Source organism: Mesocricetus auratus, unplaced genomic scaffold, assembly GCF_017639785.1.
Source record: "Mesocricetus auratus isolate SY011 unplaced genomic scaffold, BCM_Maur_2.0 Super-Scaffold_100676, whole genome shotgun sequence".
Lineage (NCBI taxonomy): Eukaryota > Metazoa > Chordata > Mammalia > Rodentia > Cricetidae > Mesocricetus > Mesocricetus auratus.
In genome coordinates, this window is record NW_024429266.1 from 98,153,042 (window position 1) to 98,178,024 (window position 24,983).

General features: G+C 57.2%; 4 protein-coding genes across 6 annotated transcripts in view; 2 read left to right on the forward strand and 2 right to left on the reverse strand.

Moving 5' to 3' along the window:
• Positions 1–1,875: 1,875 nt before the first annotated feature.
• On the reverse strand, positions 1,876–6,560 carry Ndufa11 (NADH:ubiquinone oxidoreductase subunit A11). The gene is made up of 4 exons (XM_005081361.4): positions 6,364–6,560; positions 3,118–3,210; positions 2,795–2,917; positions 1,876–2,030 (listed from the first exon to the last, which is right to left on the reverse strand). The coding sequence occupies exons 1-4, from the start codon at positions 6,458–6,460 to the stop codon at positions 1,918–1,920; spliced, it is 426 nt and encodes a 141-aa protein (XP_005081418.1). The 5' UTR covers positions 6,461–6,560; the 3' UTR covers positions 1,876–1,917.
• Positions 6,561–7,478: 918 nt separating this feature from the next.
• Vmac (vimentin type intermediate filament associated coiled-coil protein) lies at positions 7,479–10,339 on the forward strand. The gene is made up of 2 exons (XM_005081362.4): positions 7,479–7,693; positions 8,609–10,339. Exons 1-2 carry the CDS (start codon positions 7,503–7,505, stop codon positions 8,919–8,921), a joined length of 504 nt encoding a protein of 167 aa, XP_005081419.1. The 5' UTR covers positions 7,479–7,502; the 3' UTR covers positions 8,922–10,339.
• Positions 10,340–10,480: 141 nt separating this feature from the next.
• Positions 10,481–12,756, forward strand: Caps (calcyphosine). 2 transcript variants are annotated; one of them, XM_013121497.3, is made up of 5 exons: positions 10,481–11,522; positions 11,611–11,709; positions 11,800–11,977; positions 12,060–12,266; positions 12,356–12,756. In XM_013121497.3, the coding sequence occupies exons 2-5, from the start codon at positions 11,627–11,629 to the stop codon at positions 12,455–12,457; spliced, it is 570 nt and encodes a 189-aa protein (XP_012976951.1). In that variant the 5' UTR covers positions 10,481–11,522; positions 11,611–11,626; the 3' UTR covers positions 12,458–12,756. The 2 variants fall into 2 exon arrangements, with proteins under 2 accessions (XP_012976951.1, XP_040594755.1); XM_040738821.1 differs by having other exon boundaries at positions 10,838–11,709.
• The window catches only part of Ranbp3 (RAN binding protein 3), a 37,114-nt gene continuing 24,813 nt past the window's right edge, over positions 12,683–24,983 (reverse strand). For both annotated transcript variants that reach the window (XM_013121496.3, XM_005081365.3), the window contains 12 exons: positions 24,034–24,099; positions 23,581–23,673; positions 22,122–22,249; positions 19,396–19,506; positions 17,735–17,838; positions 17,466–17,541; positions 16,756–16,858; positions 16,445–16,554; positions 15,340–15,460; positions 14,233–14,375; positions 13,695–13,881; positions 12,683–13,610 (listed from right to left, as the gene is read on the reverse strand). In XM_013121496.3, the coding sequence (XP_012976950.1) occupies positions 13,567–13,610; positions 13,695–13,881; positions 14,233–14,375; positions 15,340–15,460; positions 16,445–16,554; positions 16,756–16,858; positions 17,466–17,541; positions 17,735–17,838; positions 19,396–19,506; positions 22,122–22,249; positions 23,581–23,673; positions 24,034–24,099 (1,286 nt within the window). In that variant the 3' untranslated portion in view covers positions 12,683–13,566. The remainder of the gene's footprint in view (positions 13,611–13,694; positions 13,882–14,232; positions 14,376–15,339; positions 15,461–16,444; positions 16,555–16,755; positions 16,859–17,465; positions 17,542–17,734; positions 17,839–19,395; positions 19,507–22,121; positions 22,250–23,580; positions 23,674–24,033; positions 24,100–24,983) is intronic.

A 24,983-nucleotide genomic window follows, 5' to 3' on the forward strand; every position in this document is an offset into this window, starting at 1 on the left:
TCTCACTCCAGTTTTGTCTGCTTGGCGTGTTTGTGCCCCGCCTCAGTCTCCCTCGCTTGTCATGGAGTCTGCCAAGGGTCACCACACACTTTACCATAACATTTGGTGCGGTGAGACCCCAGGACACAGAGGGCTTGCTGTGTGCAAAGGCCCAGGGGCCGGCATGCTGGAGCGGAGCAGGCACTGCAGGCTACAGGACTTGGGAGGAAGGCAGAGGGAGGGCTGTGGGTAGGAGTCCCCAGACCACACTTCAACCCTCGAGTCCCGAGGACACTTTTGTGGTTTGCCAGAAGACACCTCATTGGGCAACACAGCCACAGTTGCCCCTGTACCCACGTGCCAGGCATATCTAGAAGAGGGTATGTCCCAGCATCCCCAGCACCTGCTCTAGCCTGAGGATGCCCTTTTCTGCCAGGCCGCCGAGGAATCTCTTCTGATGGTCCCCACTACTCCATTCAGGATGGGGGACTCCATGTGGGGTGACGTCAGCCCTTTACTGGCTAGTAAAACTTTATGGCCAATGGGGCCTGGATTTGGGGCTCCCTGGAGCCCGGTGAGCAGCCACCCCATCTTACCCCTTTGTGGGGGTCTGGGCTGCAGGCGGAGGGCCTGGCAGGCTACTCTAGCCCTGGCAGCCAGCCCGGAAAGGGCTGGGTGGGCTGTACGCAGAGCCAGCAGCACCCTGGAAGGCAAGAGGGGAGAAGGCGCTGACTTCGAAAGCCCTCAGAAGACGCAGCAGTGGCCAGTCGGCCTTGCAGTACCGTGCCAGGTCTTGGCAGAACCCCTCCTGTCCCTGGCACCCAGGCAGGATGAAGGGACATGGTGGTCACGGTGGCCAGAAGTTACAGCATTGCATTCCCAAGTGGCCACCCCAGGCCATTCAGACTTCTGTGGGGACACAGCCAGAACCAGGAAGCTGGGGGGACCTGCTGTGACAGAAGAAAGTCATTCTTCCCTTTTGCTGGGGCAGAGCCGAGGCTCCATGCTTGTGTTGAGACACAGCCAGGAGCCCAGAACTCAAAGCCAAAGACCATCTGAACTCCAGCACTCTGGGGCCCAGCTCCTTGTAAGCTGTACCTCTTAGGGTATCCCCATCCTTTCTTGGGGAGCCCCAAGTACAGCTCAAGCAGCCCTGGAGGTGATCCTGAGATGGCAGCTGGGGCTGCAGGGTGGCAGGGGACACATGTCAGTCTGGGCCTCCTGGAGGGTAGGAGATGCAGCTCCCCAGGCAGGACACAGAGCTTGATTTACGGCCGCTGTGGCTGCTGGAGCCTGCTGCTTCCTCCATGGTTGCCAGGAAGCTCAGCCAGCGCTGGGCCAGGCGTCGCCAGCATTCTGGGGCCACCTAAATCACAGTGCTGTCAGGCACTAGGCAGGGACCCTGAAAAGCAGGGACTTGGGCCCCGTGTCACCTGGCTAGGCTGACTGGCTCCATCCTGGGTCTGGGGCTTGCAGCGGCCTGCAGGAAAGGCCAGCCCAACCAGTGCTCTCTGCTCCATTGCCCAGGAACTTGGAGTGACTAGTGTGTGGGCCCGGCCTGTTTTCCAGAAGCTGTGAGCTTTCGGGGCAGGCCTGGGAGCAGATGCCGGCAACCTGAGTGCGGGGGTGGCCAGGTTTCCACTCGCTGGTGGCTGACCATGGGAACGCGAATTGTGTCAACACAGCTCTCAATCCCGGCTCCCTCTGGCCCCAGTGGGCAGCCACCCGACTGCAGGCCCAGGTCAGCGGTCTCAGCACACCCACGATGGACAGGCGGGCAGGCACGTGTGGTCTTCTGGTCTCCTCCCCGGCTGCCTCTTAACTCCGTGTGTCCAGTGCAGACCTGGACCTGTGTCATGTCATGTGCTCACACACACACCTGGAGGCCAGCACGTGTGCACAGGGACACACAGCGTTTATTTGCTGTGGGGGTTCTGCTCACACCTTGGGGGGGGCAAATAAGTCCCAGCCTTCCAGCTTGCCAATCTTGAACAGCATGGCCGCGGTGCCCATGTATACACAGCCCATGGCTGCGGTCCCATAGTTGTGGGCTGTGGGGAAGGGGGTAAGGGCAGCATCAGACATGGTGTGCTCTAGGTGTGACCAGGGAGCCTCCCAAGGGGACGGGCTTCTTCAGGGACCTCTAACAGCCTAGCAGCGGAGCTCTGGAAATGGGGAAGCCAAGGGCAGGCTATCCTGTACCAACTATCCCCGACTCCATCAGATCACGTGGGGAGGGTGGATGAGGTCAGCCCTGGCTCCTGGCAGTGGAGACACTTCCCCGCTACGGCCTTCCCATGACTGGACAGAAGGCGGCATGGTTTCCCACCAGCCAGAACTCCAGGACCCACCGAGTATGAGGCAGCCTGGGGCTGAGTCTGTCCCAGTCAAAGCCGGACTGTGGGTGAAACCTCAAAAGGTCCCGACGGGGAGGGGACACTGCATCACTTCCCGGTGTCCACATCCAAATGACAGAGGGACAGGCAGGGTCGCTCTCTGCAGGACCCAGGCTGCCCCCCACCCTGGAGACAGCCACTGACTAACTGTGATATGCAGGACAGCCAGGGTCACCCCTCACACATCCATCCAGGGGGGCTTTATGTGGAGGGCACAACCTGTGCAAAGGCCCTGGGGCAGGGCGGAACCAGGCACGATGCTGCAGCAGTCAGGGCAGGGCCCGTGGGCCTGCAGCACCCGTGACTGTCACAGGGCTGCCTGGTGCCGAAACGGCAGCAACTGCCTCTATCGAGTATGGGACAAAGAGGGAGGGGTGAAGCAATTAGGCGTCATGCACTGCCCTGGGGGGGTCACTCACCGCGTGCTCCCAGGGTCAGGCCAGCAGCACAGCCTCCGATGAAGTAGTTCAGGGGGTCGTCCGGCTTCTCTCGGACTTGGGCACTGACACAGGTGGCCAGGCCAAACATGGCTCCCACGGCAGCTGTAAGGCGAAGTGGAGTCGGAGGTGGGGAAACCGAGAGCACTGAGCTTGTGCCTGGCTGTCTGTGTAGACATGGCTGGGTACCACCACTCTGCTTCCAAGCCCCCAGCCAGCCCAGGGTCAGTCTCCTGGGACACCCGCTCAGTAGCGGCCTATCACCTATCAAGGACGGCCCGTGTCCCTGTTGCCAGGATGCTCACCTGCAGTGAACGTGTACCGGCCAGCCCTGGCCATTGCTTCCAGGTGGGAATCTGCCGGGTTGAGCACGACGCTGTAAGCTGAGCCTATGGCGCCTGTGAGGGGAGAGAGGGTGAAGGCTGCTGGGAAGCTCTGCCAGATACAGCAGGACTCGAACCCGGGGCCACTGCTGTGAGGCCAGAGCCTAGGGCTGCCTCTTGTTTGTTCCTGCCCTGGCAGGTTGGTGGTTCACTAGACGTGACCCAGGGCCGCGTGCCATCAACCATGCAGCTGCCACGGCTCCTCCGCTCCCATCAAAGGCCGTATTTTCCAAGGGGCTGGGACCTGGGCCTAATCCGGCTTGGCAGCAACCGGCTCAAGAGATGCCAGACCTTCCACGTGCCGGTGGCTCGGCCCAGACGTGTCCCCACACCTGGCTGGCTCCATTCCTCCACACCCACCCTGGTCAGCTTTTCCGCTCCTCCACACCGAGGTTTATGTAACGCAGCTGAGGCCGGGGTGGGTGCTGAGCCGGGAGTCCAGGACTGGGTGGATAGCAGGGCAGCCCCAGCCCACCATCCACAGCTCCCGGGGCAGCTGATGACAGGTTTTCTACTACAGGGAGACGGAGGACAAGGGCTGTGCCACTCTGGGCTGGATGGATTCTGCCGTTACTTCCTTTCATGGAAGGTGAAGCAGCCCCGGAGAGGCAGAGCCACTAGTCTGGCGCAGCTGGCTATGGGACACTGGGCCTTGGCCCTCAAGCATCCTCTAGTCTCAGAGGATTTGTCACACGTGCCCTTCCTGGTGAGCTCTGAGCTGAGCACCGAACGCGTACAGATCTCAAGTCTCAGTCCCCACAGACTGAGGACCTCAGCGGGGCCCCAAAGCTGCAGAGCTGGGTGCTGGGTTGACGGGCAGGCCTGGGCAGAGGGACCCTGGCGACTTCATCGGTCACACCCCGTATGAGCCGGGGGTCACAGGACCCCTGCCAGACAGCCTGCCCTCACCGCCTCTAGCTGCTGCCTTGTGGTGACTCTCCCAGGGCCCGGCACAGGCACAGCCAGGACTTGGGGGCCTCCAGGAGCAGCTGGGCCCACCAGCCACCCACGCCTAAGGGTGCTATGCTGGCAAGGCAGGATCTCGTTCATTCATGACGTCCCCAAGTTATAGACCTCACTGCTGTAGGGGGAAAGGGCCGGCAAAAAAACACACTCTGAACAGAGTCAGAGACACACACTTTGGCCCTGCAACCAGAGCCAAAGAAACTCTGTCCCCAGAACCACAGCCAGTGAAAAGAATATGCCCTGGTCCTAAAGTTAGAGCTAAAAGACTAAAAAGGACGAGTGACAGAAACACACTTTGGTCATGAAACAGAGTCAAATCTGCCCCGCCCCTGAGCAGAAAACAAACCAATCTCTGAGCATGAGACCTCACCAAGGGACTGAAATCTGACCAATCCCCACCCTGGAACTCTCCCTGGAGAAACTCCGCCCCCTAAGAAGCCCTATATAAACCCTGTCTGTGTCTGGGCAGCTTCTGGTTGCGTGGCTGCCACACTGTCTGCTCCCACCCTGGCAGAGGCAGCCACGCTCCTGGGTTCCTCCCTCCCAATGCATCTCTCGAATGAGGTTTGGGTGAGAACTTCCTTCACCCGAATGGAGCAGAGGAGAGCTGGATTTGCTGGGGAGCCCTCCCCTAGCAGAACGGGTCTGAGCGCTGGGGAAGCCTCTCTCTGGAGTTGGGCTGTGAGCTGCTCCACTGTGGCTCCCAAGTGTCAGGAAACTTTTCCCTGTGAGCCACAATGCTTGCAGTTGGGAAGGCAGGTTAACTGCTCTCCTGTTAACCTACAGCACAGGAAACAAGTCCCAAACAAGTTCCCCCACCCCAGGCAGATGAGATGCCTCAGTGGTTCCGCAGCACGGTGCTTCTGGCAAGGGCCCGATTCCGCTCAGCATCGACCTGAGACAGACCCCAGCCTTACCCCAGAGCACACACACTCATCCTCTGGCTGCAACTCCAGTATTTTGTCAGCTTTAAAACCCCCCAAATCTATGGCCAGGAGGTGGTGGCACACGCCTTTGACCCCAGCACTCAGGAGGCAGAGGCAAGGAGGTCTCTAGGAGGCAGAGGTGGGTGGATCTCTGTGAGTTCCAGGCCAACCTGGGTGGTCTACAGAATAAGTTCCGGGTCAGTCTGGACAATGTAGAGAGCCCCCCCATCTCAAACAAAACTAAAATCCCCTAAATCACCTGACCTTATGGCACTTGCCTGTTGGGAGCAATGCCTTAGGGCAGACTAATGAAAGAGAGGCCTGTGGATAGACACACTGTGAACACATGAGGCCTCCAGGGTGCGCAGGGAATGAATGAGTGAGGCCTTGAGGGTGCACTCAGTGAATGAATGAGTGAGGCCTTGAGGGTGCACTCAGTGAATGAATGAGTGAGGCCTTGAGGGTGCACTCAGTGAATGACTGAGTGAGGCCTTGAGGGTGCACTCAGTGAATGGATGAATGAGGCCTGAGGTGCACAGTCACTGAATGAATGAGGCCTTGAGGGTGCACTCAGTGAATGAATGAGTGAGGCCTTGAGGGTGCACTCAGTGAATGAATGAGTGAGGCCTTGAGGGTGCACTCAGTGAATGAATGAATGAGGCCTCCAGGGTGTGCAGGGAATGAATGAGGCCTTGAGGTGCAGTCAGTGAATGAATGCATGAATGAGGCCTTGAGGGTGCTCAATGAGAGTCCCAAATGCCCAAGGTGACCCCAAGGCAGTCCAAGAAGCCGTGTGACACCCCTAGCAAGTGTGTCCCACCAGGAACCCCCAGAATTAAGGGGTGCACGCTTTTAACCTCAGAGCTCGGGGGGTGGATCTCTGAGTCCGAGGCCAGCCTGGGATACTCGGTGGGACCCTGCCTGAAAAACTTCAAAACAGACGCAAATAATCACAACAACGCGTCATCCGGCACTTGGGAGGCGGAGGCAGGAGGATCCTGAGGATCAGGCTCCTGATTCTCGGTACACAGCGCGGCTGCAGGCGGTATGGGCTACCGACCCTGTAACCCTCGAGTGCCCCGATGATCCGGAAAGGCCTTCACGCTTTCTCCGGATTCTGCAGCCCGACAACGGCCCGTGACCCCTTCCAGTCCGCTCTACGCCCCTCAAGGGTCTCAAGCTCCGGCGCCCAGGCCCTGGCCCGCCCCGCGGGACCCCTGACCTCCGCGCGCCCTGACTTGCGCTCCCCGCCCTGCGCCCCGGGGCCCGCGCTCACCGATGAGGCCGCCGAAGGCAGTGGTGATGTAGGTCTTGCGGTGACACTGGGTGCCGTCGGGGACCTCATCGTAGGCTCGGAGAAGCCTCTGGGCCATGGCTGTGCCCGGCGGCACTCGCTCCGGAGACCCACGAAGCAGTGAACTCAAGGGCAGCCGGCAAGGCCAACTCTCGCGAGGCTTCAGCGTGCAACTTTATTGAGCGCCCCGGACATGGACACGGCTTGTGCGCGTGCGCACGGAGCGGGCTGGGCGTGGATGTATTCGTTCACGCAGCAGACACTGGTGTCGCGTGTTTGTCCCCGAGCAGATCTGGGTAGAGACATCCATGACTTCATTCCTGGAAAGGTAAACCGAGGCTCACCGCTGACAACGAAGAAAAACGCGGCGTTCCTAGCGTAGACAATGTTGATGACAGGCCCATCATCCAAAGGATTGACGGATTGCCAGACCAATTGCAGCCCCGCGATTGAAGCGTAAGGCGGGCCAGTGCGCGAAGGTTGACAAAGGGTAGACCAATCGCAGCGCAGCTGTTACAGCGCGAGGCGGGACTCCGCTCAATCGGCCCGCGCAGTGGCTAATCGAGGATCCAGAATGCGTGAGGGGTGGGGCTGCTTGCGCATTCGGCCTCCGAACCGCGTGCGACTGTTACAGCGCGAGGCGGGACTCCGCTCAATCGGCCCGCGCAGTGGCTAATCGAGGATCCAGAATGCGTGAGGGGTGGGGCTGCTTGCGCATTCGGCCTCCGAACCGCGTGCGACTATTTGGGGGCGTGGCAAGCCTGGGGGGCGGTGATTATCGGCAAGAGGACCAATCGCAGGGTGACGATCGTAATTGACGGACATCAAGGGCCATTCTGCGTTGGGACTCGAGCGGAGCCTAAGGGTTGTGGCCGCACTTAGGCCCGCTCCTCTCAGAAACGTGGCCAATAGCAAGAGTCCAAGAGGAAGGCTCGCGGGTACCTTTGGGGGCGTGGCCACCTGACGTTGGCCTTTGCGTGGGGCGGGGCCTCTAGAGGTTTTAAACCAATGTGGCCGCATGTTGAGAGGAGGGCGTCAGTGGGTGGGCTTGTGGGCGGGGCCTCGCGCGCGCTGGGCGGGGCTCGGCGGCTGGGGCGGGGTCTGCGCGGCGGCCGGGGATCATGTCTGCGCCGCCGGCTCTCCAGATCCGGGAGGCGAACGCGCACCTGGCGGCCGTGCACCGGCGCGTGGCGGAGCTGGAGGCCCGGCTGCTGGCGGCAGAGCGCACCGTGCGCGCGCAGGCCGAGCGCCTGGCCCTCCACGACCAGCAGCTGCGCGCCGCTCTGGACGAGCTGGGCCGCGCCAAGGACCGGTGAGGCGCCCGGGGGAGGCCCGGCGGACTTCCTGGAGGAGGAGGAGGGCGGCAAGGGCTGGGAACCGGGAGCAGAAATCTCCAGAGCTCTAGGTGCCCGGCATCGCAGCACTGAGGAGGCTGGGGCCGGAGGATCGGGAGTTCGGGGCCAGCCTCGATTACAGGGGGAGTTAAGAGTGCAGTCTTGGCTACACGAGAGTGTCTCAAACTATTCAAACGGGGTCACCTGGCCCGCAAGCCCAAGTCCCCTGGTACTGCCCGTCCTTTGGGTTTCGAGAGTGTTGTGCCACCTGAGGATCCGAGGGGGTGAGAAGGGGAGAGCGTGTCCCAGGGCCTGCTGGGGAGGAAGCACGTCGGCAGACAGAGGCAGAGCACACGAAGACCGTGATGTCAGAACCCGTACAGAGTAGTCAGAGCTGTGGCAACCATTTTGGACAACAAGGAAGACCTACCAAGGAGACAAAAAGCTGGCATTGTTTTGTTTTGTTTTTGAGAGAAGGCTGGCCTTGAAGGCGCTGTGTAGCTGAGGATAACCTTCAACTCCTGGTCCTCCTGCCTCCACCTCTGGAGTGCTGGGCTGGCAGGGAGAGGGATAGAACCCTGGCTCCAGGCACGCTGTGGGGTTGGGGTACTTTATCAACACTAGGATCTCTGAGTTCCAGGGCAGCCAGGGCTACACAGGGAAACCGTCTCGAAAAACAAACAAAGGAAAGACTAAGAGTTTTATCCCATGGGGTAGAAGGAGCGAACCAATTCAGTCAGTTCTTGCAAACTGTACCCCAGCTTACACGTGTGCACGTGAGCACACACACAATCACGAAGGAGGGGACTTGGGGAGCCTCAGAGGGCTCCAGGGCAGGCAGGTGCGGCCCCTCCACCCCCACTAGTAACTCCCTGCTTTGGCTCCCTCACCAGGGAGATTTCCACCCTGCAAAAGCAGCTCGTGAGCTCCGAGGCCGTCGTCCGCAGCCTGCAGGCGGAAGTGACCCAGAAGGAGCGGGTGATCCAGCAGCTGCAGCCCCGGGCCGACCTGCTGCGGGACCTCACTCGCCAGCGACCACCCCTGGCCGAGCTGCTGGCTGCCCTGGAGGAGGCTGAGCGACTGGGCCCCTTGCTGGCCGGCAACCAGGGACAGCTACTTCCCGATGGGCCAGGTCCACCCCTGGGCAACAGCATAGAGGAGGGCCAGGACCATCTGCAGCCTGCCGTGTTTGGGACCACGGTGTGAGCTGGCCTGGTGTTTTAGACCTCAGAATCTGTGGCCAAGGTCCAGAGCCCTGGATGTCACCAGTGTCCCGAAGGGGACCCTGGACATTACTGACATCCTAGCTAAACATCAAAACAAGTGAAAGGCTAAGGTGTCATCTAAAACGGTTTTCCCCCCAGTGTCTGGGGTATCTGCTACATTCAGTTAATTTTAAATAATTTCAAAAATAAACAAAGGCTGGGCAGTGGCTCCGTGGGCTGGAGCCCCCACCTAGCATGCACAGGCGTGGTGGCAGACGGACACCCGCCATCCCAGCACTAGTGAAGTAATAGGAGTCTGACCCGTCATCTCCCACTTAGCTCAGGCTGGCCTCTCACTTGCTGCCTGGGGCAGGTGACCTTGGGCTCTGCTGGGATGACAGGCACCCACCTCCAGGCCCTATCTTTGGGTTTTCTGTTTTTATTTTTGCTGTGAGGTGGGGTCTCCCTCCATAACCCAGGCTTTCCTGGAACCCACAGTCCTCCCAAGTGCTTCAAATACAGGTGTGAGCCGTGCCCTGCTGTTGGGAGCCCCTCTCCTCTTATGCCTCCTGAGCTGTCACCCCTCACGTGGTAGAGGAACCTCTTTATTTCTCCTTCCGTTGCTTCTGTGTAAGAAGACAAATCATTAACCCCGGGTTGATTTCCTTATCCATCCTCCCTCTGGGGAGAGCAGGCAGGCTGAGACACCTCAGCCTTTGCTCCAGGGTCTCCGCATTGCCTGTGACCTGTGCCTCAGTGCTCTCCCTACAACACTCAGGTCTCTCTCAAATGCCTCCTCCCAGAGGGGCCTCCTGACCAGCCTCCTGTAGTAACTCCTACAACCAGGCTGCTGCCTTCTACTGTATTTTATTGTTTTTTTGAGGCTTAATCTTGTGTAGCCCAGGCTGGCCTCAAACTTTTATGTATCACGGGCTGGCTTAGAACTTCTGATCCTTCTGCCTTCTGTCCACTTAAGTGCCTGCTGCAGCTGGCTAGGCCCCGCACAGCCAGGAGCCTCCCCCACATGATGAACCCTTGCCCTGTTCTGGGGACAGTGGTGTTTTTGTAGCAAGTGTCCCTTTTGATACCCTAAGAGAATCTATTTTTTAACTCCTAGTTTCAATGCTGTCCCCAGCCTACGACGGTGAGGGTATGTTGCCTCACACACCCCTGTAACCAGCCGCTGGTCTGTTGAGTTTCATGGTCCCTGTGCTCAGGGAATTGTCCTTGAGCAGTCACCAAGCAGGAAGGTAGGAGCTGCTCCAACCAGAAGGGCCTCCAGCTGGCCAGGCCCTGGACGGTGCTGACTTCCTGTCTGGGACCCTCAGCAGAGGAGACAGGGGAGAAGGGAGTTGTTTATACAGAGGAGGCAGGCTAGGACCTGTCCTGTCTGCACCAGAATAAACCAGTTATTTCTCAGCCCGGGCTGTCGTTCTTCCTGTTGTGGGGACTGGGTAGGATGCTTCCTTGGACGGCTTTACTGAGGGGACTGGAGTCGGGCGCCCGCCCTGCAGCTCTGTGCACAGGCTGTTCCCAGTGACAGTTGAGGAAGGGTAACTACTCTGTGTACAAGCCCAAACCACTTCCAATTTAGGGGACAAGTGGAATATTGAAACTTACTAGCCCTGTCTTCTAGTTCCCAACTGGGGATTTCTAGACAGGGGTTCCACCCCTGACCACACCCCAGCCCCTCACTGGGAGATTCTAGGTGGGGGTTGTAATGCTGAGATTTAATGCCAGCCTTGCAACTAAGACTCAGAACTGCTTGGGCTGTAGCTCAACAGCAGAGCTTGCTTGCCAGGGTTAAGATCCTGGTTTCTACTCCAGCACTGAAAAGGAACACTCCCAGAAATTCTTAATTATATTTTACATTTCTCTATAGAAAAATGGTGCCTGGGGTGTGACTTAGCAACATTTGCCTGGCATGCCAAGGCTCTGGGTTTCATCCCAAGCACTGAAAACTAAAAACAATGAGCTGTTTTTCTGCTACTCACCAATGTTTGGAGCACAACACGCCATCCATTGGGGTAGCAAATGTCACTTCAGTTTCTCATTAACTGAATCATGACACTGGTTGGCTTGCAAACCCATGGATGCTTTTTCTTTTGACTTTGACAGTCTCACATAGCCTAGAACTTCTGTCCCTCGTTCTGCATGCTAGGATCATAGCCATGTACCAATCAGGCCCCAGTTAACTTTTTAAGGCTAAGTTTCAGTCTGTAGCCCAATTTGGCTTCAGACTTTCAGCTATGTCCCCTCTTCAAGATTCCCAAATAGCTGGGGTGATAAGCCTGTGCCTCTATATCCAGCTAACCCTGGATTGCCTTTGGCTGGGCTACATACCCCATGCAGTCCAGAGTGGGACAGCTGTGTGCCCCAAGTCTCCAGCCAGGCTTGAAGCTGTCGTGGCCCCAGAGGTAGACAATAGGTCTGGGAATCACAGTGCCTGCCTCTCTTGGCTGGCTAATGTGCCTGATACAGAAAGAGTTACAGCTGGGCACCGCCCAGTCCCCAGAGCCATACTGCCTAGCAACAGCTGTGCCAGGCAGGACGCACAGACCTCCCCGGAGCTCCGCCGGCAGGACTGATTCAGGCAGGCTAGGTGAGTGGTTGGGGTATTGTTGGGCTGTGTGGTATCACCAGCTCTGTGCCCAGAGATCAGAAAGTCACTGGAGTTCTGTGCCTCACAGCTGATTGGCACTCATAATGGACACTGTGAATGCCACCGTGGAGAAGCTGAGGGCCCAGTGTCTGTCCCGAGGGGCCTCAGGCATCCAGGGCCTAGCCAGGTGAGCCCTCACCCCCAATACTGGAAACATCTTCTGGTCTGGACATGTAAGCCCATCCATGTAAGCCTATCTTGACTTGTTGATCCTCAGGTTTTTCCGCCGCCTGGACAAGGATGGCAGCCGGTCCCTGGATGCGGGGGAGCTGAGGCAGGGTCTGGGCCAGCTGGGGCTGGAGGTAGGGGAAGCAGAGGCAGAGTCGCTGTGTAAGCGCTGGGACCGCGATGGCAGCGGGACACTGGACCTGGAGGAGTTTCTGCGGGCACTACGGGTGAGGCTAGCCTCAGAAACCAAGGCAGGCTCTGGTGAAGGCTGCCAGTCCCTGCCTGCTCAGTCACTGTCCCCTTCTACAGCCCCCCATGTCCCAGGCCCGGGAAGCTGTCATTGCGGCTGCCTTTGCCAAGCTGGACCAGACTGGGGATGGTGTGGTGACCGTGGATGATCTGCGAGGGGTATACAATGGTCAGGCTCACCCCAAGGTGCGCAGTGGAGAGTGGTCGGAGGACGAGGCCCTCCACCAATTCCTTGACAACTTTGACACATTTGAGAAGGATGGGCAGGTGTGTCCACCTGGTACCTCCTACAGGGGCCGCACCCTGGTCTGGGTACCTTCACAGCCTGCCCCCCCTCACAGTCTGTCCCCCAACAGGTCACACTGGCCGAGTTCCAAGACTACTACAGTGGGCTCAGCGCTTCAGTGGACACAGACGCAGAGTTCGTGGCCATGGTGAGCAGTGCCTGGCGCCTCTGATGTGGCAACCCTCACCTGCCTAACAGCTGCCCTTAGCCTAGCCCTGACCCACCTGCTGTCCTGGGGCCTCAACCAGACACAGGGAGGGGGAGATGTCAGAATGGACCAGGTCTCCTGCAGGGCCACCTGCAGGCCTGGCAATGGCTGGACTGATCACTGACCCCATAGGGGCCTCCATGGCCACACCCAGCCCATCTGGCTGCCAGGTGCATGGGAGGCTGAGGGTTTTAGTTAAAAGTTTTAATGCAGTTCTCAAATACATTTCATATGACAATCTTACATAAATGTTCCAAAACACATGGGCGATGTCTGGAGTCACTTGTCACTGGCTGGCTAAGGCTGGAAGCAGTGCGACCCATCTGCCAGGCAGCCTCTGGTGTCCTTGCTGGCTCCCCGGGTGTGGCCTGGCCAGAGCCACACAGTCCATGGGTGGGGGTGTCAATTGACCGGTCCTTTGCGTCTCGGGTCCTAGATGGTCAGTTACCTAAGGGCTGTGCTGCACTGGGTACCTGCTTAGAGGCCCAGGCGGTGCGGGCGAGCAAAAGCGCAGGATCCCTCCTGGGCCCGTCACCTTCTTCCACAGGTGTTCTCAAGCCCAAACCTAGGGAGTCACTGTGGGGGTTGGACGCCGCCCGCAGGGACATCAAGTCAGCTCAACCCATAAGCAGCTTCATCCAGGCTCTCAGAAGCCAAGCCATCAGAAATGAACGAGAGGCATTAGCCACGTGGACCTGGCAGAGCAGGAAGCCGAGCAGACAGCAGGTTGCTCAACAGAAGGCTGAGCCTGAGTTCAAACTGTCACTGCTCAGGGAGGGAGAGACGGTCACCACAAGGCTGGGTGACCAGGCCAGGTCTGAGAGGCAGCAGAAGCTGTGACAAGTGTCAATGTGCCGTTTCGATCGGAGGAGGGCGGGAAACGTTCTTTCTGCTCATCAATATGATGAGGTCTGAGTCCCAAGCCGCATCCTGGCGCCCCATCTGCTGCAGAGGGGACGCGTGGATCCAGCCTGCGGCCACCCCGGCAATAGACACCACCACGACGCGGCCTGCAGGGAGGGACGGGCAGCGGACAGACGACAAGGCAGCGGCCTGGCTCAGTGGCTCCGCTGCTATGTGCTCCCAGGCGCCTGGCCATCCCCTTCATCACCTGTGCCTGTGGGGGAAGAGCGGATTCCTCAGTCCCAGCGCAACCACCAGGGCGAGCTGGAGCCCCTCCCACAGGTCCCATGCTGCTCACCGGCTCCCGTGACCCCTGAGGGAGTCAGCACTGTGTCCTCATCACTGTCTTCCTCCTCGGTGGCCCGGGTGGCTCCTGGCTCAGGTGCGGGTGCCTTGGCCTCCTGTTCCTGCTCAGCCCGGCTGCGCAGGGCTAGGATGCGGTGATGCAATGCTGCATACAGCTGGCCAGTGTCCTTGGAGCTGGCCTGGGGAGACAGCGTGTAAGGTGGCAGTGTGTGGCGAGCAGCCAGGCTGGGCAGTGCCTACACACGCAGGCCCTGGCCTGCCAATGGGCCACACTGGCCTGGTCAGCTGACTTCTCTGACGAGGGACTACCACCACCCAGGTGCTGGAAGGAAGGGCCCTGGAGAGTTGGGCCAGACAATGAGATCAGAGTGGGTCTATCATCCCTCCATATGTGATGTGTAGCACAGGGGACAGCATGGTGTGCACATGGCTATCAGGAACCGCCCAGGGGATGTTTGTGTCCTTGCCTGGTGACATCAGCACAGTGACCAGAGGTGAGCCAGTGGGCACCCCAGCCTTTCCGAGCTCACCGAAATCAGGAAGACCTTGACGCCCTGGTCCTCGGCGTCCGTGGCTGTGATGCGGATGCTCTTTTCGCTGGCCTTGTCCATCTGCATCTGTGCCCACAGCTTCGTGTTCAGGATGAGCCGCAGGCTGCCCTGGGTCCGCATCACTGAAGCAGGGAGGCCACTTAGCTACTTACTGGCTGCCCCGAGCTGCAGCGCTGTCCAGCAGGGCCGGGGGAGCCACGCCTTTGCAGGGCAGGTAGGGTGTGCTCTCACAGCACCCTCTGGAGATGGAGACCACCCACTCCCACCTGAGGACCAAGTCCAAGCCCATCATCCCTCTGTGAGACAGGTCCCGACTCTCCCCACCCAGTCAGGCCTACAGAGGGCCCCGCCCCCAGGCTAGGAGCTCATCGGAGGTTCCAGGAATAAGAGCCACAAAGGTGGCTCCTGGCTTGCTACCTGCTATGGGTAGAAAAATCACAACTACCCTGTGTGCACAGTGTCACAGACTGTCACCGCTAAGAGAAGTACTGTAGCCATTTCCATCAACTTTTTTTTTTTTTGGAGGCAGGATCTCAGTAGCATAGGCCAGCCTTGAACTCACAGCAGTCCTCCTGCCTCATTTCCCAATTCTGAGCTTAAGCTTACTTTTAAAGGGAATGCTACTAAATGGGAAGGAAGCTTCCGTGTCTCTGGAAGAGGTCAGACACGGGCACGGCAGGCTCACAGTGGACTCCAGGTCAGTCTGGACTACGGAGTGAGACCATGAAACACGAGGAGGAGGGACAGCCCCCTCTGTTCCAAGAGGTCACAACCTAGCCTGGGTCCTCTGCTTTTGTTGAGGGGGGTTGCATGCTAAAGCCCAGGCTGGCCTTACTGTGGCTCAGGCTGGCACCCCTCCTGCCCTCACCTGGCTTCCAAGCTGTACTTATTTCTGCTAAGGATGTTGAAGCAGGAAATGAGCATGGAGAGGCAGCAGGCACGGGCCAGAGGGACCAGTGTGGTGCTCACAGCAGGGATTGGTATCCCTGCTCACAGGCACGCCCCTGCCCCAGCTGTGGAACCTAGACTTCTGGTTTGGTGTGACCCCAGCCCACCTTTGGAGGGTCCATACTTCCCAGTGCTCACCCAGTCGGGACTGTAACGTGCCGTCGTCAGTTGACGCCATGTCATTGAGCCTGAGAAGTCCCCGGCCACGCTCCACCCATGACTGTGAAGTCTTGTCAAACACAAACAGCTTACACTGGATCTGTAACACACAGTCAGTAAGCAGGGCTGGGGTACTTGCCCTCTATACCCCACAAAGCTCAGGCTCCACTTCAAGAGTGCCAGTGACGATGGGGTACCCCACCTGGCTACCAAGTCCACCAGTTGTGGCCAGGACGCTGATGGCCAGTGTCTAGCTTTGCTCCTCACCCAGAGTCATCTATTTATGGGTTCTGGTCTCTGTGGTGCTGGGAATGGAACCCACGTTCCTGCGTGCTGGCCTCTACCCAGAGTCATCTATTTATGGGTTTGGTCTCTGTGGTGCTGGGAATGGAACCCACGTTCCTGCGTGCTGGCCTCTACCATGGAGCCACGCACTCTGCCCAAATGTGTAAACAAGGGGACGCTGGGAATCCAAACACAGAGATGCCACCTTGTTTCCACAGCAAAGGAGTGCCGGGTGCTATGCTGAGCTGCCTGGCTGCAGCGGCATCCTACAGTACCCAGGAAGACAACAGCATGGCGGTCCCTTCCGCTGCCCACCCCAGAAAGGAAGTAAATGTCACAAACACACACCCCATACTGCCTATAAGAGTCCTGAGGCAGAAAGAGGCTAATTATTAGGTCATTGGCACCATGCAGCCCCTTAAGAGTGTTACCCAGCCAGTGACAGAAACAATAGACCCAAGGATACCAAACTCTAGTGGCAAAGCCAGGTACAATACTCCACACGTCGGGGGACACCATAAGAAATGTTCAGACCTGGGAGCCCGGAGACATGAGGAAGATTTGTGGGTGCCAGGGTCAAGCTCACTGGGACAGGGTCTTCCTTAGAGAATGAAAACACTCTGACAATGGTTGTACAACTCATTTTGGTTTCCTTGAGGCAAAAAAGTCCCAGGCTGGCCTCACTCTCAGAGATCTGCCTGTCTCTTCCTCCTGTGCTGCATTAAAGGCATGCGCCACCACACCCAGACCACTGTCGTCGTGGGAGACGGCAGTCCCGCCTCAGCATGCTTGGTCTCACCTGCAGCACGTTGCTTTCTGCCTCTTCCCCCGTTATGACCTCCACCTTCTCTAGCAAACATGTCCACGCTGTAGCCTTGGTGTAGGCGGCGGCTGACTCAGCCAGTGACTCTGCATAGAGGAGATCCAACAAAGAAGCCGAGTCAGCAGGTCGAGGACTCCTGGGGACCTGAGCTGTCCTGCTCAGCAGAACCCAACCACCCACCAACCAGCCCAGGCATTTCGAGCCAACCTCTCACGTCTACTGGGGCCACAGCTGTCCCTGCCTGGTGGCTGGGAGTCTCCCGAGGTATGTGCAGAGCTGTGCCCTACCTTTCTTGGGGGCAGCCTCCTGGGACGATGGCTCAGACCCTGCCTGGGCATGCGTAGTCTCCCTGCCGGCATCTGAACTGGCTTCATTCAGCTTGGGGGGGCTCTGAGGAAACAAGCGTGCCAGGGCGGAGCTGCTGTGGGTGCTGAGGACAGAGTGAGAGGCCCAGCAGGGACGGCCGCTCAGCACTTCCCGGAGGCCTGACTCCTGCGCACCCTGCAGGGGCCCGTCCTCAACAGCCATTCCTAGTCAGGCCCTCGTCTCGGGACCACAGGTGGTAGTTCTGTGACTCCATACTGTGGCAGACCATGCCAGCCAAAGGAGGGATCATCACCCAACCCAAGGAGCGGGTGACTGCCAGGCTCTGCATCCTGGATACAAGCAGGGAGCGTGCACACGCCTGCTATCCTGGCTGCCCTGTGGACAGGGACACAGGCCATCTGTTTCAGTGGTACAGCTTTGGGGACCTCAAGTGTGAAAGCTGAGGTTCATCCCACAGGGATGCCTATGTCAACAGAGTAAAGACAAGAAGGGTGAAGCCAGCCCCTTGGCAGCCTGCAGGCAACCAAAGCCTGTAGCGAGTGTGAGCTGGTCTTTCTCGTCCCTGTACCTGAGAATCCTGTCCCAACCGCACAGGAGACAGCATAACCAGCCACACGCTGTGCACCCCAAGTGGGAACAAGCACTAGATAGCAGTGCCAGGACCACTCACCAAGACGCGCTCACTCATGTTCTGGCCAAACACAAACTTGTTGGAGGTGTCAGCACTGTGGGTCGAGTTGTCTGCACTGGAGAGGAGTGGCACCGTCACCGTCAGGGTATCACCCTGACGTGCACCAGACACACACACACACACACACACACACACACACACACACACGCCTGCCTTCCCCACTCCCCTACAGGCCGACACAAAGGCGGGTGGCCTCTCTCCTGCAAACGGAGGACCCCCCCACCCCTCGCACACCACAGTGCGCTCACCTGGAGCTGATGTACTGCAGGAAGTAGTTGGTTGCGGTGGGTGTTTCGGAGCTGGGATGTGCAGCGCTGTCTACTCCTGCCCCATCAGCACTCTCATTCATTAACTGCAGAGAGGGAAGCGGCGGCTCATGTGGCCCCATCTGAAAAGTGCTTGCCAAGTCCTTACCCAGGTGGTAAGGCTGCCATCAGCATGGCCACACTTGACACAGCAGTGAAGACACAAAGACAAGCGGGATGTGGCAGTGCACCCCTTTAATCTCAATACTGGGAAAGAAAGACAGGGGGATCTTTAGGAGTTCGGGATAGCCTGAGCTACAGTGAGATCTTATTTTAAAGAGAAAAGAGTCTGGTGTGGCTCATCCCAGCACTGCAGGAGGCTAAGGTTCAAGGCTAGTCTGGGCTATACTCAAAATAAACAGGGCAGAAAAACCTACAGAAAGGACCACGAAGCTTGGCAACGGCCCTCAGGCTGGCACCCGGCACAGCCAGTCATATAGTGGGCACACAGCAAGCATGTCAATCACAGCTTGTCTGTGGTCCTGTTAAACACATGATGACAGGGGTGACAGTGCATCACAAGACACCGTGACCCTGGCTAAGGCTGTGCTTGATGGGACTGGAGGGAGTGCAGAGCCCATGGAAGCATTCACCCTTTCAAGATGCCGCTGGCCCACCACAGATGCCTTGAGGTCCTATGGACCCGAGAAGAAGGTGCCCAAAGGTCTCTTGGGCTAAGCCATAGCAACACCAGACTCTTTCCACATCTCTCAGGGACTGGAGTGTCCACCGGACAGCAAGTGACAAGGAGGCGGAAGAGACATGCTGGTGTCTTCTATATGGTGGAAAGCTTTTCATGTGGTGACAAGGTCTTGCTGTGCAGCCCAGGCTGGCCTGGTGACCTCCATCCTCCTGCTTCAGCCTCCCAGGATGCTGGGACACAGGCCCATTCATTCCGAGGGGCATCCTGAGCTCTGTGAGGTGCTGAGCAGTGCCCCAGTCCTCTCCACCCCACGCTGGTGCTCCACTGTTTTGGTGACACCCACAAGCCAGAAATAGTCCTAACTGCCTGGAGGGCTTCGGGGCAGACACATGAAAGGCACAGCTACATGTCTAGAGTGCCCAGACCTATTTCACCGCTCTGCTGGTGAGTCTGTCATGGTCCCCGTGGTGCTGGCTGCTGAGGCTGGGGTGAGGGCTGCCCGAGCCCAGGGCCCAGCTCACACAAGACAGGCTGGGTAGTGCACAACTTCCATCCCAGCACTCAGGAGGCTGAGGCAGGAGGCTCAGGAGTCCAGTGTCACCCATATCCACACAGTGAGTTTGAGATCAGCCTGGGCTACATGAGACCTTGCCTCAAATCAAACCCATGTCAAATCAATCCCACAATCAGCATTTTAGTGTAGCTCTTGGGAAAAAATGACCTGAGGTAGCCTGAAATCCTAGGACTTGAGGATCAGGAGTTCAGTCCGTCCTCTGTTACATAGTAGACTTGAGGATGGGCCACATGACATACGACCTCAAAGTAGACAGGGATTCTTAACAGGATGGGGGCCCTGGGCAGTGGATGTCTGGATAGATGTGTGGCTGTCATGGGTACCCAGGACAGTCTCCTTAGGGAGTGGTTGCTGGAGTCCGCGGGCCCACACCCACCCAGCGAATACCTTCACTCTGTCTCTCAAGTTCTGTCCAAACACAAAGGCCTGTGGTGCCACCTGCTCCTCCTCACAGTGCCCCTCTGAGGCGCCATGTGGGGTTTTCTGAAGTACTTTCTCCTACAGTAAAAGAGAAGGACACAATCACACTTCCAAGTGACGGTGACAGGGCCTCTAGGAGCCTGAAGTCAACCGGGCATGTGCCCTGCTGGCAGTTATGATAAGACACTCCGGGGTGGACAGTGTCAGAGAAAAGCCTGAAGCCTGGCAGCTGGCCAACACCAGCAATCCCCTGCCTCAGTAGAGCTAACAGAGGGAAGGGATGGCTTCCAGGTGGCGGCAAGGTGGATGTCCCAATGGCAACCCTCTTAGAAGCCGACTGGCTTTTGGTCCTAGGCACTCACTCTGCTGTCCAGGTGGAGAAAGGCAGCTTGTGACTGTCACAGCCAGGGCTCAGCAGGCATCTCTAAGAGCCTGCTCTCAGGACTCTGACTCAGGCTGTTAGAGGGGCCAGGGCACACCACCACACCCCGGTGCCAACAGTCAGAATCGTACCAAAGGTCCCATCAGGCAAGCAGACAGACACCGAGGATGCAAACTGTAAATGCCAAGGGCAGAGACAGAGCAGCTATGGAGAAGGACCAGATGAGCACCATGTCGGTCATGAGAGGAAATGGTATGGTGTGGGACAGATGTGAGAGTCCACTGTGGGCAGAGTGGCAGCTGGGGACCTCACGTCCAAGGCCACTCTCACTCCCACCTCAGTTTCCCGTACTGAGGGATTTCTGTTGTTGTTTTTGTTTTGTTTTTTAGTTTTTCAAGACAGGGCTTCTCTGAATTATTTTGGAGCTGTTCTGGAACTCACTCTGTAGACCAGGCTGGCCTCGAACTCAGAGATCCGCTTGCCTCTGCCTCCCAAATGCTGGGATTAAAGGCGTGCGCTACCAAATTATATTTCTTTATCTATATGTGTGTATGAGCAGGTGTGCATGTAAGGAAACCAGAGGGCAACTGCCTGGACTGGTCCCTTCCACCGTTGGGCTCTGGTAGCAAGCAAGTAGTACTTACCCATGTGGCCTACATGAAGGGAGTTTGGGGTGACACCCTGGCTGCACATGGAAGTGAACTTCCAGGAGCCCTGGCATGTCTGTGGCAGCAAGTGACAGTGGGGGAAAGGTGGCTGTCAAGGTTAGCATCTCCAGGGCTTGACACCCTATGAATCTGCTCCCGTTCTCACTGTGCCATGGTGCGGACGCACAGCCCTCCATCCCTGCTGGGCAGCGTCCCCACTGGGAACCAGTCCCCAGGCCTGTTGTGACTCTGCAATGGCTTCTATCCATTTAGGAATCCTAGTCTCAAGGTTCATGGAGTCAACAAGTCCTCCTCTCTGACCTGTGTGTCATCAGGGAGCTCTGTCTCCTGGCCAGTGCCCTGTCAAGAGGCTAAATCCTACTCCCTGGCCACTGAGCTCAGCACCGCTGACCAACTAGTGTCAGTGTCACAAGCCAGGAATGGCTGAGAAGGCAAGGGCTCTGTTCGTTCTTGTCACATGATCAGAGACAGTAAGCATGGTGACCCTGCTCATCCCAGGACATCCAGAACGTGAGGCCTTGGGGTGCCACGGGGACAGATCCAGAATCAAATCAATGTTATGCACTGAGGTGCTAGTGCGAGGAGGTGGACCAGCATGTCCCCATTAAGGGATAAGAGGGGCATACGCTGTGGAGGACAGGGTATACTTGCAGGGACACTGAACAGAGGGTGACCCAAATAGACCCTGGATGGGTAGAGCTGGATGCTGGCACAGCCTGGCTAGAACTGTGCACCTGATTTCCCTCCTGAGTCCCAGCCACGGCCACAAGAGCAGGCTGGGAGCCATTTATGTGCTCACGCAGGGCGCTGGAGTGATGAGCACTCCACACGCAGCCCTAGACTCCCGCTTCCCCGAGCATGCTCCATTCGCCTCTGCCTGACTCCCCATGGACGAGTTAGTTCAAGAGCACAGCAGGCAGCCTAGGAAGCAGAATCTCCATCAACCCCCTCCACCAGCTGCAAGCACACAGCCCTGGCCTTGAAATCCTGGGTGCAGGCCTTTTTTCTCCTAGGTGAGCTTTTCCGGGTTGGCTCCCCGGTGCCAGCATCTGTGCAGCCTGAGGGCTCATTGTTACTGGGGTGGGAGGACAATGATGGATGAACGGGATGACGACACATGTAGGACCTTGTTGTGGAAACAGCCACAAAAGTCAGTCCTGGGCTCTTTCAGGCAGTGGGGTCCATCCTGACAGTGACCGACAGCCCATCAAGTAATGCTGGGTGTTCAGTGCCGGGCTTAGCGCTGGTGTGGTGTGCAGAGGACCTTTAACAGGGGCCTGTGGAAGTGAGTAGTCACGGGAACACCATCCTTGAAAAGGACTGAGCCCCTTGGCTTTCTGTTGTCCACTCCATGACTGCCTAGCTCACCAAGCATTCTCAGTGAAGTGGGCCGTAACCAGCTGGGGGCACGCGCCCCATGCTGTCAACCTGTAACCTTCTGTCTCTGCAAGCGCCCTGCCTGAGTGTTGTTATGGTGTGGAAAGGGGTGGCACAGGTACAACTGCACACAGAGAACACTGAGCAAGCCCAGACCTGCGAGTGCTGGAAACCACTAAAGGTGGACAGGCTCAGAGAACCTGAGAAGACATTACATCAGGGCCTGCTCTTGTAGCCTACACCAGCTGGCCCCATGACCCACCAACCTCGAGAGTGTTTGTCCCATCGGTAGACTCAGAAGGGCTCTTCTGTGTGAGATTCTCTGGTGACGCAGACGTGGCTGGTCCTGTGCAGTCTGCTGGCACACTGACCCCATTGGTACCACTGCTGGGGACTGCAAAAGGGAGAGAGTGGACAGGTGGCAGATGTATCCCCCAACCCTCTCCCCTGGCAGCTGGTCAAGCTGCTGGACTCTGTCTAGGCCTCCTTTGTAAAGAGGCTTCTAAAGTCAACTCATGGTAGGCTATGCAGCGCGGTGAGCGCTTTTAATCCCAACACGTGGGTGGCAGAACAGGCTGATCTCTGTGAGTTCGAAGACAGAGCTGCATAGCAAATTCTATGTCAATCATGGCTACATTTTTTTTAAAAATTGTGCATTCTTAGATTAAAAACAAAAAATACCCAAACCTCACACAGGGGCTGGGTTTCATTCTCTGTACTACACCCCCACCCCTGCACCAAAAACAAGACACAAGTAAGAATTGGCTTCCACTGTGCTCAGAAGCAGGACTCCAGAAAATGATCAGCAAAAGAAAACCTATCACAGACAGCCTCGTGCAGCTGGAGGAAAGCCCGGTTGTGCATGTGGCTGGCGCAGCAGTGAACGCCTACTCCCCCGTGCTTGAGAATTCCAGGCTTCAGAGTGAGTTCAGAAACACATGGGGCTGCTCAGGGAGATACCAAGTCACAAAAGTCCAACTAAACCAAGACAAAACGGCAATCACCCTAACATGTTGGGCCATCCTACTGGCCCACAAATCAAGACAAAATGAAACAAGAATCAAGTATGCGGGGGCTGGAGAGAGATGGCTCAGAGGTTAAGAGTACTGATTGTTCTTCCAGAGGTCCTGAGTTCAATTCCCAGCAACCACATGATGGCTCACAACCATCTATAGTGAGAGTTGGTGCCCTCTACTGGCATGCAAGCAGAACACTACATAAGCAATAACCAAATTAATTAAAAAAAAAAAAAAAAAAGAATCAAGGGGCTGGAGAGATGGCTTAGTGGTTAAGAGTACCATCAGCTCTTCCAGAGGACCTGGGTTCAATTCCCAGCACCCACATGGTAGTTCACAACTGTCTGTAACTACAGTTCCAGAGGATCTGGGACCCTCGCATGCAGGTGAAACACCACTGTACATGAATAAGAATAAATAAATTATTTAACAACAACAACAACAACAAAAAAATCAAGAATCAAGTGTGCTATGGCCTTGTTGATCTGGCTGACTCTGAGCACTGTAGCCAAGCAGACTCTGGGTGATTAATCAGCATGAGCCAAGTTGCGGCTATACTGAGCTTTGAATGACAAGGCCAAAACCCTGGAAACTGCTCTGCAAGGCAGAGCTTAGGAGGTTGAAAAGAGAGGTGGGAGGTACCTCATTCCTCTACCAGGGCTCCCCGGAATGGAGCTGGCCCAAAGAATCCCCTTGCCTCTGTACTTACCTGTCTGTGACAGCACCTTGGGCTGTGGGGCCTGTAGCACAGCTGGGCGGAGAACACCACGCTGCTGTTCCCTGGGCTTCTGGCTGGGCAGACCTGGAACACAGTGAATTCTAGGAACTGTGTCCCTGCTTCTCCAGGGCACATCAACTCCAGTGATCATGCAAGGGAAGCCATGCTCAACACCAACACTTTTTCTATAGTGACAGTCACCTGTCACTGGGATCTGTGATGAGGCCTAGATCATTGCTACCCTCCAAGAGCTGGCCCACTGCAAGGGGGAGATGGCCATGGTTGGTGCAGGGTCACAGGGAGTTCCCGGGTAGGAGACACCCTGTTCCCATAGGTCTGAGGAGCTTTCCAGGGCTGTGTCCATGTCAGTCATAGTCCCTGCAGACAGAGTGGGCCTGCAGCAAGGATCTTGGGACCAGGCAGAGGCCTGGAAATGTTACCCACCTGCACTGGGCGCCTGGCCGTGGATGAGCGTTGGTGGCTTCAGCCGGAAGCCGCTGCTTTTCTCCTCTGCAAGAACAAGACACAGCTGAGCTCGGTCGGGGGGGGGGGGGGGGGGAGCAGAGCCAAACAGTGCACAGTGGGCCTAGGACCCCTGAGAATGGTCCAGGCTGCAATGGGAAAGCAACAGGCTCTGCCCTGCATCAGAGGCATGGGTCGGCAACAAGGCCAGCACAGGGAGCCTGGAGGACAAAGACACTGAGACAGGGTGACACACCCACTAGGCTCTGGGCCCTTCTTTCCTCCCAGGTAAGGGAATGATGGAAGGAGGCATGGGAAAGCACACAGGGCACAGGCATTCTTGGAGGCTCAGCCATTAGGCATGACAAATGCAGACCCCACCATCCCACATCCGTGACCTTCCTGATGGAAACAAACAATAAAACCATTGGGAAAAGGTCAACAGAAGAAAACTCTAAAACATGGGGCTGGAGAGCTGGCCCGTGTAGGCACAAGAACACATATGGTACAGGCAGAGACAGAAGCATCCTGGAGCTCTCTGGCCAGTGGGGTCAGCCCAATCAGTGAGACTCTGACTCAAAAAGAAAGACGGGGAGTGATGAATGATGACAGTGTTGGTGACAGGCACCCCCACGAAACGTGTGCACCACACACACAGACAAGGAACCACATCTAGAAATTTGGGAAAAGGCAAAGTCTTAGACGAACGTAAGGTGGGGTCCATGGATAGGAAATATCCGGAAGTGGTAAGCTCAGAAATATGAAGTAGACTCATAATGCCTACAGCTGAGGGGGTACGATGCTGAGGGGGACTGGAGCTCATGGGGGTAGAGTTTATTTGGGGTTGACAGCTTGACATTGGACACACTGACACCTCTTAAGTATCTTGTCACATGGGCTCTAACAGGAAAGTCCAGGGGCTGCCTTGGGGA

Bases quoted from the DNA above. Each gene is read 5' to 3' on its own strand.
- Ndufa11 (XM_005081361.4), bottom strand. From the start codon at position 6,460: ATGGCCCAGAGGCTTCTCCGAGCCTACGATGAGGTCCCCGACGGCACC. The intron at 3,211-6,363 runs GTGAGCGCGGGC...CTCCCCTCACAG, and splicing joins TGCCTTCGGCGGCCTCATCG to GCGCCATAGGCTCAGCTTAC. The intron at 2,031-2,794 runs GTGAGTGACCCC...CCTTCCCCACAG, and splicing joins CCTGACCCTGGGAGCACGCG to CCCACAACTATGGGACCGCA.
- Caps (XM_013121497.3), top strand. From the start codon at position 11,627: ATGGACACTGTGAATGCCACCGTGGAGAAGCTGAGGGCCCAGTGTCTG. The intron at 11,710-11,799 runs GTGAGCCCTCAC...GTTGATCCTCAG, and splicing joins GGCATCCAGGGCCTAGCCAG to GTTTTTCCGCCGCCTGGACA. The intron at 12,267-12,355 runs GTGTGTCCACCT...GTCCCCCAACAG, and splicing joins CATTTGAGAAGGATGGGCAG to GTCACACTGGCCGAGTTCCA.
- Vmac (XM_005081362.4), top strand. From the start codon at position 7,503: ATGTCTGCGCCGCCGGCTCTCCAGATCCGGGAGGCGAACGCGCACCTG. The intron at 7,694-8,608 runs GTGAGGCGCCCG...CTCCCTCACCAG, and splicing joins CTGGGCCGCGCCAAGGACCG to GGAGATTTCCACCCTGCAAA.